Below are 10,681 nucleotides of genomic sequence, written 5' to 3' on the forward strand. Positions count from 1 at the left end.
GGAAACTTTTTATATAGCTGATCTATGCAACACTTATGCCAAAAAGGAAAGTATTTTTTTGCTTTCCAGTGCAGAAAGTATATTTTTCTGTTATTTTGATATATTTCCTGTCCTATTTTCAAAATACCATTCCAATATTGATCATTACAAAATAGCTTCTCTGAAAATTGTATATATCATTCCAACGGAACACTACTGTGATACACACTACTGTGCATATTGCCACATTCTGTCAGACAGAATATCCTTTAAAACAAGTATTTATTCATTACCCATAACATATAGTCACAGTGATGTTTGCTAATATATTAATTTCTAATACCAGCTTCAAGGAGAGAAACTTTTCAAGCTTTTCATGTTTTCAAAGCCTTTAAATTTTCTCCACTCCTCCTTTCATCTGAAAGCAACAGAAACGTAACTTCCCTGGTATGTCAAATCAGAACAATTCACTCCTTGTATAATTCTACTGATATTAGTGAAAGAATGCCAAGGAAAAATTTTGAAGAGCAGGAGTTGAAAGGAAGCCTTGCGTAATTTTTAGATCTTTGGCCTTGTCAGAGATCTAAGTTTTAATTCAGAACAATTTAGTTGCTGTGCTAAAGTTAATAATTATCTTTACAGAAAGTCTATCAATTTAAACTATTAATGTGGGCCTTACTACTTTATTACCCGAAAGCCTTGCAGAACTATGGAGGTAGAGTCCAAACCAGAAGCACACTCCCCCACTGCCAGGAGTTTGGCTGCCTGTGCTTAGGGCCAGTTCTCAAATACCGTTTCAGCTGTTGAGAGCACTGTTTGGGGAACCTCAACCAGCCTTGAAGACAGCTCTTCAGCAAAAAAGCAGAGAAAGCCTCAACAGAGTCTCCTCCCACCTTGTTTCAGCCAGCTCTTGGCTCTGTCCCCACCTGAGCTGTGTTACAGCCACACTGCAGTCACGTTCATCCTGGCCAAACACTCTATTGACCCTAACCCTAACTCACAGACTTCACTTCCCTCCTTGACCTTGGACCTGACATATCGCTATATACTCATCTGGCAGCCAAGGCTATTGGCTGAACCTGGTTAGCATCCCCAAACCTGTTTTGCTCACCTCACTCAGTCAGAAACGGTGAGACTGTCCCCGTTCAATGAGGCCACTGCCCGTATCTGCAGTGGTGTCACATCTGGATACAGATCCACCTTCTCTTTCAGCATGACCTGCCTTGAATGGTCCCTGACAGGTAGACAAAGGCTATTACTGCAAAATTAAAGAAAGGTAACGAAAACCCTAAGGCCTGGATTGAGTCAGAGCTCTCAATGCTCGAGCAGAAAGTCTGAGCACACACAGCACCAATCACTTATTTCTGTGGTCTGAATGGACCGAACGGCTGATCCTAGCACACTACAGCCTAATCCATCAGCAAATAGCCTACAGTCAAATTCCTGGGCACAGTATGGACGTTTTCAAGCAGGCAATCAGCCAGCAATGTTGACAGAAGCATGCAAGTCATGCAGCTGGGTATACTTCAGCCTGTTCCAAGCTTTGCACTGCAGATGGAGTCAAGGAAGCCAGAAGCATTCACACACTGCACTTTGAGGTGTCACTGAAGCCTCCCAGATGGCTTAAAATCCTCCAGCTCAGCTACATAAGAGAGTATCTTTCAGCCTGTCCTCCACTCTACACTGTTTTCTCTACGCTGAAAGCAATACCTATACTATTCACCTTAAAGTGAGCTGAAGTATGCTAAGCAAAGTCACACTTACACCTTTGACTGTGGCATAGCTGCACTCAAACTCAATCCAGTTTAGCAATAAAATTTAAAATTAATTCTGAATACAATTATAAACAAAGGCAGTCCCTATTCTCCCTTGGTGAAGATTGTTTTATGAGTGTTGAGAGTTTGATTTGGTTTGTTTTTTAAACACTGACAAAGCCTCAATTCTTGCAAGCGTTTCTTTGGACAGTATTTTTCATTTCATTTCAGCTTCTGTCATCTAGGACAGAGTATGCTGACCAGGTCTGTGAAGTAAAGTGCAAGTAAAACAAGAAAACAAGTTAACCTTGGAAATCCTCCAGAGTTAGAACGGCTAAATATTTCTTAGCTTTTTACTGTATGAGACCAAGATTATGATTTTTGTCTTCAATACCCAGCATAAAGGTACTCACTTCAAGAAGAATAAAGCAATTGTGAGTTTACAGTTCTCTGTATGTAGTGAGAATTATTTGCAAAGCCTTCGTTGAAAAACGAGAACACTCAAGAGTAACATTAAAAATTACAATGATCTTCACATTTGCCACAATTTAAGCTTTCTTTTGATGGATTAAATTGGGTAACAATTGTTGTATTTTTTGTATGTATTTATGGTTGCAATTGTATTGTAGTCAGATGCATTTAAGCAACATCAACAGCAAATGCAATAAGAAAACTTCTGTTAAACACCGGTTTTTACTTCATCTTTAGAATTCAAAACAAACTACCAATGGAGATGGAGAGCTGTAATGTTGATGGAAGACAGGCATAACACTTACTGTAAACCCCCTTGTTTCCAAACACTGAAATGGAGTTTCCTACAACATATTAAAACATTGGAGACTGGCCAAGAGCTGCTTTAATATTTCTGAACCAAAAGCACTGCAAAGTCTCGTCAAACTACGGTCATCCTGTCACTGTCATTTTTGACTTCTTATTTCACCAGAGAATGTTTAACACTAAAAAATTAAATTGCGTAACAGTCAACCACTTTTGGATTATAGTTAAGCTGTGTGGAGTTTCTTGGAACACAAAAGCCCCACCTGAGCTCAATCCAACACTCTCACAGGAACAAGTAATGTCAGTATGGACTACTTTACTGAAAAAGGGAGAAAAAAGAAAGACAAGGTGCATAAAGTAAAACTGTACAGAAAAGGCTGAAATGGAATAATTTGCTGAAGCCCAAAAAGATTAGACGAAAGAATGAATGTGGTGCTCAGGTGTCCCAAATTCAGGCACAAAGTACAGCGTCCTTGAATCCAGTGACAAATAACTGACTGATAACCTTAAAAATAGCCACACCAATGTCTGCTGAAGTCAAAAAACATGTTCCAAATCACAAGGTTAGGTCTTGAACACTTTTTTTTCATTGTCTTTCCTCTCCTGAGTTATGTTAAATCTAACGCTGTACAAAGAGCACAAAGGGAAAATCCCTGAGTTTGGAACCAGATTTATATATAGTCCTTCCCCTAGGAATCAAGACCACATTGCAGTGACACAGCAAAGACAGAGAAAAGGAGTTCATCCAGTGATCACATCCCTTTCAGGAGCTAGAACTTGAGAGCTGAACAAGCTTTTGAAGGGTCTGGGCCAACACACTACTTCTCAACAAGCCCAACTCATTTCCCATCTGCTTTCTCACTAACTCCTCCCCAACCTTTCTTCTCCAACAATAGATGTAGAAGAGAACATAGCAATGCATTTTTCCAAAAAAGTGCTGGCCTATACGAAGGTTTAGGTGCCCTCAGACATGTTTAGGAGGAAAACAATCAGCATTAGAACAATCAAGCAGGCATGCAATCTTCTAGACACCTACATAAGAAAAGGTTATTTCCACACCTTCACCACCATGGGGGATCTAAAAAACAAAACACGCAAAAACCCAAACAAGCCTATAGCTGTCTTCAAAATCCTGACACAGTGCACCCATCCTTCCCCGTATGAGCACAAAGTCAGCAGCTAAGGGTTACTTCGGAAGGAAGCGGTGAAAAACTTTCAGGATTCATAAAATACCTTGGTAGCCAACAGAGATCACTTCTATAGTTAGAGTCTCTCCTGACTGCAGCAATGGCAGACATTAATTGACAAGAGATACTCTCCCTTGGGCCGAGACTGTCTCGCTTATGATTCATGGGGGTTCATGATGCAGATTTTACACACTAAACTCAATATAGAGACCAAAGGACAACTGTAAACAGATTTATAAAATCATCAGGCTAGAAGCGACCTCAAGAGGTTTTTAGTCCAGTCTCCTGCCCAAAGTTGTGTTAAAACTGAATTCAGACCTGGCTGCCCAGGGCTTTATCCTGTTGAGTCTTGAAAAAACCTCCAAGGGTGGAGACAACACAAGTTCTGTGCAACCTGTTCTAACACTTATCTATCTTTAAGGTGATTTTCCCCTTATATTTTGTTTCAATTTATGGCTATTGTCTCATTCTTTCACTGCACACATCAGTACAGAGCCCAGTTCTATCTTCTTGATAACATCCTAGGAAATATGGGATGGCTGCTGTTAGGTGTTCCTCACCCAAGCCACCTCTTCCTCACGTTGAACAAGTCCAGGTCCCTCAGCCTTTCTGCACAAGATGAGCTCCAGCCTCAATTCACTTTGGTGGCACTCTGCTGAACTTGATCCAGTTGAATTGATCTTTCCCATAACCGAGGGCCCCAGCCTGGGCACAGTAATTCCAGGTGGGGTCTAAAGAGCACTGAGTACAAGGAAAGAAGAAACTTCTCTTGGTTTACCAGTCCCTGGATACAGGCCAGTACTCTTAACTTTCACTGCCAGACAAAAAGACAACAATCAAGACCAGCGCAGAGGCTCCCAAGGATGCCATCTTAATCATGGTATCCTTCACTGGCTTCAGTCCACAGATGATTACAAGACCATGTCCCACGCACTGCCTTAGTCTGATCCTCAGGCTGATAAAGAGTTCACTAACCATCCACAAGAAAAAGTAACCAAACCTACAGGAGTGCAGTCACATATCCTGGATTGCTTCTCACTGCATCTGCAATCAGCCCTAAAACACAGAGCAGCTTTCTGGGAGCACGCACCAGGAGCTATACTGTCTCATTTGTTAAGTAAAACTGTTCTAATTCACAGGTTCCCACTACCCTCTCAGTGAGTTGCAGAAGGCCATCAAATAAAAGAATTTCAGAAGACAGTTAAGTGTTTGGCACACACGAAACACTAGACTCAGAAAGACTGAACTGCCTTAATGAAAAAAGTACAAGGAAAAAATAATTCCAGGCTTACAAAGTATTTTTAAGTGTATTCCCACCATATTTTTTAAAACTTCAATATTTGTTATCTTTATGCACTCTGAAATGCTTGAGCTACTCTTTAGAGGAGACTAACACACTTTCAATGTCTCAGTCTGGATCTTACCTGGACTTTTTTGATAATTTTTTTTCTAAGCAGGAATTCTCAAGCTGCAAAAACTCCTTAAGAAATTTTCTAACAAAAGCATCAGTTTAAATGAGTTTTCCAGTTCTGACAAAGAAAGCCTGAAACCATCGAAAAGAAACATTGTCTATTTTGTAACTTTTTTCTTCAATGTTTCAGCTGTTATAAACCCATGGAAATATTTATTTTAATGGAATGAGTGAATCAGACCAAAATGCAATGCCCAAGAGTCACTGGCAAGCTGGAATACAAAACCTCAAATCCAAGCAAGAGTTACACTACTCTTGGGCGGCAGCAGCAGGTGAGCCTGGAGAGACGACAGACAGGCAGACAGCTCGTTGGGCTTTGAGGGACAAAGGTAAGAGCTCAGAAAGTTTGCAAGACACTAAATGAAAACGTGTGCACAGAAATTATACCAATGGATAAAAGGATCACCATCTTTCACCATTCCTCAAAGCTGGATGTTTTCATTCCGTTGCCTTAAGGAAGCACCATGAGTTAGTAATTCCCTATGGGCCTGTCTCACCATTTGTGTAATCCTCCCTGTGCAGCAAAACCTACAGATGAACTCAAATTATGCCTGCCAAAACAGGCTCTGCTAGAAGTGGAGATGACACTTCCCTTATCTACCTATATTGTCCCTCAACCAACATGCACTCAGTTAACAACTAAGCACTGCCATGTACCACGGAGGCTTCTGGAGCAACCAACAAAACCCATGGGTAGAGCCCACACAGTACAACTTTTTGAACACATGAACTCCACAGTTCTTCTGTAATAGGGTGAGGTTGGCTCACAGACAGAAGCAGGGAACATCAAGGCTGTGTTCACAAACTGTACAGACGTCTACAGGTGACGGGCACATGGACAGGAAGAGGGGAAAGCAAGCAAGCCTGTGCTTTCCAGAAAAACGAAAAAAGTAATTCAAACATTCTCTAATCACCAGAAATGCACTCATCAGTTTACAAAAAAAATCAACATAAAATTACCTGAAACCAGACTTTTTTTATCTACTCAAATAAAGGAAGCAACGATGGGTGCAACTAGGGTAGAGGCAGGCAAAGAGAGCTTATCTACGTCTAATTTGTGCAGTGTCACTTTTATAGTTTCACACTGCCCAACCCAAAACACCAAGAATATAAGCCTGCTCACGTCTTTCTTACATCAGGATGGTATCATCAATGTATTGTAAATGTATTGGCTTGTGAGAAAGAACAAACTTGCATTTCCGACTCCAGTTTTCCATTTTTTAACATGGTATTTAGGTTAACTATATTCTTGTTTTACTCAACTCAAGTCACCTGCAGTATTTAGGAAGTTTTTCAGGTACTCTCTGAATATTCTAAACTATCTCAGTGTCTGCAATGAAAAAAGTGAAAACTATAGTGCATGGCCATTTATATTTAGAGGTTTTACATTATTTCTGCATAGATGACACATACTTCACTTTGACACATTAGCACAGGATGAATGTTTTGCCAATTCTCAGGGAACAGCTATGGTTTTGGAAAAAAAGGACATAGTTCAGAAGAATAAGTACCTGCAAACATTTTAACTTGTGCTCAACTCCAGTCTTTAAGTGATTATGTCTCTCTAATCATTTTGTTGCATTAGACCCTAAAAAGCTCAGAGCAACTACATTAGATTTTGAGTCTAAAAACTGGAAATATGACTATTTTCCACTATTACTACCTATTTCTAAGCTAGGAAAAACTTGAGCTGTTTTCACTATCCAACTGCAATGGCTTTTACGGCACAACGCAACCTCCCCAGAAGACGACAAAGCAATGAAATGAGCTACAAACTGCTACCTCTATTTAGGCGGACTTTTCATTGGAATAGCTGCCAAAAAAAAATTCTACATGGAAACTACCATAGACCCTTACATGAATTTTGATATTTTTGTTATAATGTTCTGACAAACTTGGAAATGCAACTTACCAGCCATTATGTCAGAAAACACAACAAATATGTAGTTGCTATGATATGGTGGATGGTTTGTTTGAAATAGTAACCAGATTACTAAACTATAGGTAAGTTTGGAAAAGCATCCTGATCCTTATGGTTTAATATGCTGAAAGAAGATTGCTTATGGAGATATATATATATATACGTAATAAAGACTGCTGCAGTTCCACTTAAGCTTCCTTCCAAGAATGCCGCAGTTCTTTCACCTTGATAATGATTTTAGCCTCATAATGATCACTCTAGGCAGCCTGGAAGGTCTTATTTTCACATCTCTACGGGGAGGATAATTACAACACAGCAGCTGGGCTAAAACTGGAAACTGACCTACCTGCTAACAATGGCTTTGGCCATCGGGGCCTCCGAACCGGGGCTGAAAGTGGCTCCAAACAGTGCTTGGAGACAAACTTTCAATCCACAGTATTTGAAACTCAGTGAAAAGCAAGTTTTTATACTTCCTCCATCCTTTCAGCTCTTGAACTCTTTGTAGCTTTTCCAGTCGTGTTTTCCTGGTTTTAACCTTTGTCTTCCTTGGTGTGTCCCCTACACCGAACAGCTAAAACCGCACGAGGAAAACGGGATATTCATTAATACTACAACGGAATTGAGACGAGTCAACCCTGTGCGCTGTCAGGAGAATAACATAAGTCAACCGAAAAACGACAGATCCCTTTTTTCCGACAGGTTGCTGCCTGTAAGCGACAACGTACACGCAAGCGCCACGCTCCTGCCCGAAGCTGACTGCTGAGGCGGGAAGGAGGGCGCCGTCCCGCAGCACCGCTGCCCCGCGCATCCCGACGAGCCGCCGGTGCCGAGCGCGGTTCCCCGCTCCCGACGCCGCTCCGGACCGGCGGGCCAGACCCCGCGGGGGGCTCTGAAGCGTCTCCCCGGCCCTTGGGGACGGGGGAGGAGCCCGCGGCGGCTGCAGGGTCCGTCCCCAGCCCCACGGGGCGAACCACCTGCCCTCGGCCGCACCACGGCCGCTTCCCCGCACACCCTCCGGCACGGCCAACCTCGGGGAGGGCCGCCTGCCCGTCCCCCGACCGCCGCCGGCCCCTGCGGCGCCCCGGCCCTTACCAAGGAGAGCACTTTGTAGGTGTTGGGGTCCTTGCTCTTGCCGCCCGGAGCCTTCTCCGGCTCCTCGGCCACCTCCATAGCCGGCAGCATGGGCACGGCCGCAGCCTGCAGCTCGCCGTCGGCCGCCCCCACCCCACCGAGGTCCTGGCGGCCCTTCCCCGCCACCGCCTGCTGCCCGTTGCCCTGCATGCTCCCCGCGGCTCTGCCCTCCGCTCGCCGCGGCCCCGGCTATTAATAGCGTGCCGGCCCCGTCCCGCCCCGCCCCGCCTGGAGCGCGGCCCGCGGCGGTCGGCGGCCCCCCGCTCACCCGCCGGCACCCCGCGGGGAGCGCGCTGTTCGCCTCCCCCGGCCCCTCCGCCTCCCCCGGCCTCGCCGCCAGCACGGGCGCGCCGCCGCCCCTCGCTGCAGGTGAGGGCCGGCCGCGGGCGCCGCTGCCGGCGGGCCGGGCCGGGCAGAGCCGAACCGAGCCGCGGGGCCCGGGCTGGGCGGCGGTGCCGCGGCAGCTCGCCGTGACATCACGCCGCTCCAAAATAGCCGCCGGGGGAGGGCGCCGGGCCGTGTTTACGAGGGAGCGCGGAGAAAGTTTCCGCTGCCCGAGCCCCGTCGCGGGAAGCGGGCGGGGGCGCGGCCTTCCCCGAAGCCGCCCGGCGGCCCCGGCGGCGGCGCAGGTGTGCGCGGCGGCGGGGGGTGCCGGTGTCGGTGCCGCCGGAGGCACGCAGCCGGCCCCGGTGCGGGTTTGCAACCCGAGCTCTGCTGGCTCCTCTCCCTGGTCTCCTCCGCGGGCTGAAGGTGCTTCTCTCTCTCCCTGGCAAATAGTCTTCGCCCACACCCGGGGAGAGTTTCCCTCCCGTCACCGAGGGCCCGCCGGGCGCCCACGGAACCCCCCACGCGGGACAGCGGGCCGGCCGGGGGCCCGCACAGCCTGAGCGGGAGCTCAGCCGGCGGCTTCGGTGCCCTCCCCGGGGACGTTTCTTCTCTTTTGGGGTGGCTTCGGGTTAGTGCCTCCAGGCCAGGCCGTGCTCAGAGCGTTAGGGTGAAATCCATATTGGGGTGCCCTTCTGGGGCTGGTGTTTGGACAGGCACCGCCTTGCTCCATGGTATGGCCTCCCACCGAGCCTCACTAAATTCCGCCCTACTGTTCGGCAAGGGAGAGGTGGGCTGTTCGCTTTTTTACTGACCCTGTCTGTCTGTGGGGAAAGCCAGTTGGGTCCGGGTGCTGGGTTGGGACCGTGTGGCTGTTGCGCAGGGACTGAGCCTACTGCAGGCCGGCGGGCTCCCGGGGAAAACGTTCCTCTTCATTTCTCTAAGAGATGTGGGAGTGTTCGGTGGCATCAAGACTTGCAAAGTATGCTTAAGCATAAAAGTATCTCATGTTCTGTTATTTCTTAAGTTATTATAGTGTGTATAATTATGTACATTTACATTAGACTTGTCTTTCTGTTCCAATGTGATGATGGTTTTCATTTCTTAGGGCTTGAGGAGTCTATGGTAGGTTTATTTTAACTGTCAATGTACTCAGAAAGGAGCGGCGCTTGCATAGTTTCTGACAAAAATCCATGTTTTCTGAAAAATAGCTGTGGTGAAATGAAAATTTCCTTTGGAAGCTGTTTTGATCCCTGTCAAAATGTTGTTGCTCTGTTTTCTGTTTCAGTGGAGTTGCACCATAAAGCTGCCACTCTAATTGTCCTTTAAAAATAATTGCAAAGATACAACATTCCCGTGGCTGCTGGTGTAGTGCTACTGCAGCTCACAGCATATTGAAGGTTACTGCAGAGATGCCTGTTGTCATCTAATGAGGTTCCATAGGTGCAGGCTTGAGAATTTCTACTCTAATGTTTCACTCGATCACAAAGAAAAGAAAAAGGCAACAGAAACTCTGAGGACTGAGCTCTTGAGTCTGCGGTAAGAGTCTCCTTAATTCCATTAATGCAGCGTTTCAGACAACTGTCCAGCTGAGCAGCCGACTTCTTTCGAAAGATATTTTCTGATTAATTTTAGGAATAAGTCAAATAGAAATCTCCTTTCTTGTCCTGTGTAAGTCATCCACTCAGAAGTTGGAATAGCATATGCTGTGTACTGATGATTCAATGGAAATTATGTATCACTACATTGCAGACAAAAATGTCTATATTTTTCCGTAGAAAGAAAGGATATTCTGCAGCTGGAGCTAACCTCTGAGTTGTTCATTCAGTAACTATTCATTAATGGTTACTTTCCTATGTACAAATATTCATGAAACACCCTCAATTTTATAATTTCTTTCTGTGTCCATACAAACTGTTAAGGTGCTTCAGGCTAAGTGTGGAAAATAATTAACCTACAAGAAAGAAGTATTCTCATTTCAGCTGACTGACAGTGTGTCAAGGTACTCTAAACAAGACAAGAATGGAAAACCAGAAAGGACTAAATTTGACACTGAAGAAATCAGGTGAAAAGTCTTTTCTGTTGAAAGAGATGAAACATTTCCAATGTTAAATCTTTGGAAATCTACAGCTGCTTA

The 10,681-nt window shown here is 45.3% G+C and overlaps 1 protein-coding gene across 1 annotated transcript in view; it reads right to left on the reverse strand.

The window, feature by feature from the left end:
- ENPP1 (ectonucleotide pyrophosphatase/phosphodiesterase 1) overlaps positions 1–8,370 on the reverse strand; it is a 61,176-nt gene extending 52,806 nt beyond the window's left edge. Inside the window, exon 1 of the mRNA XM_086632077.1 lies at positions 8,182–8,370. Within this exon, the coding sequence (XP_086488203.1) occupies positions 8,182–8,370 (189 nt within the window). The remainder of the gene's footprint in view (positions 1–8,181) is intronic.
- Between the last annotated feature and the right edge of the window lie 2,311 nt (positions 8,371–10,681).

Source organism: Tauraco erythrolophus, chromosome 2, assembly GCF_009769465.1.
Source record: "Tauraco erythrolophus isolate bTauEry1 chromosome 2, bTauEry1.pri, whole genome shotgun sequence".
Taxonomy (NCBI): Eukaryota; Metazoa; Chordata; class Aves; order Musophagiformes; family Musophagidae; genus Tauraco; species Tauraco erythrolophus.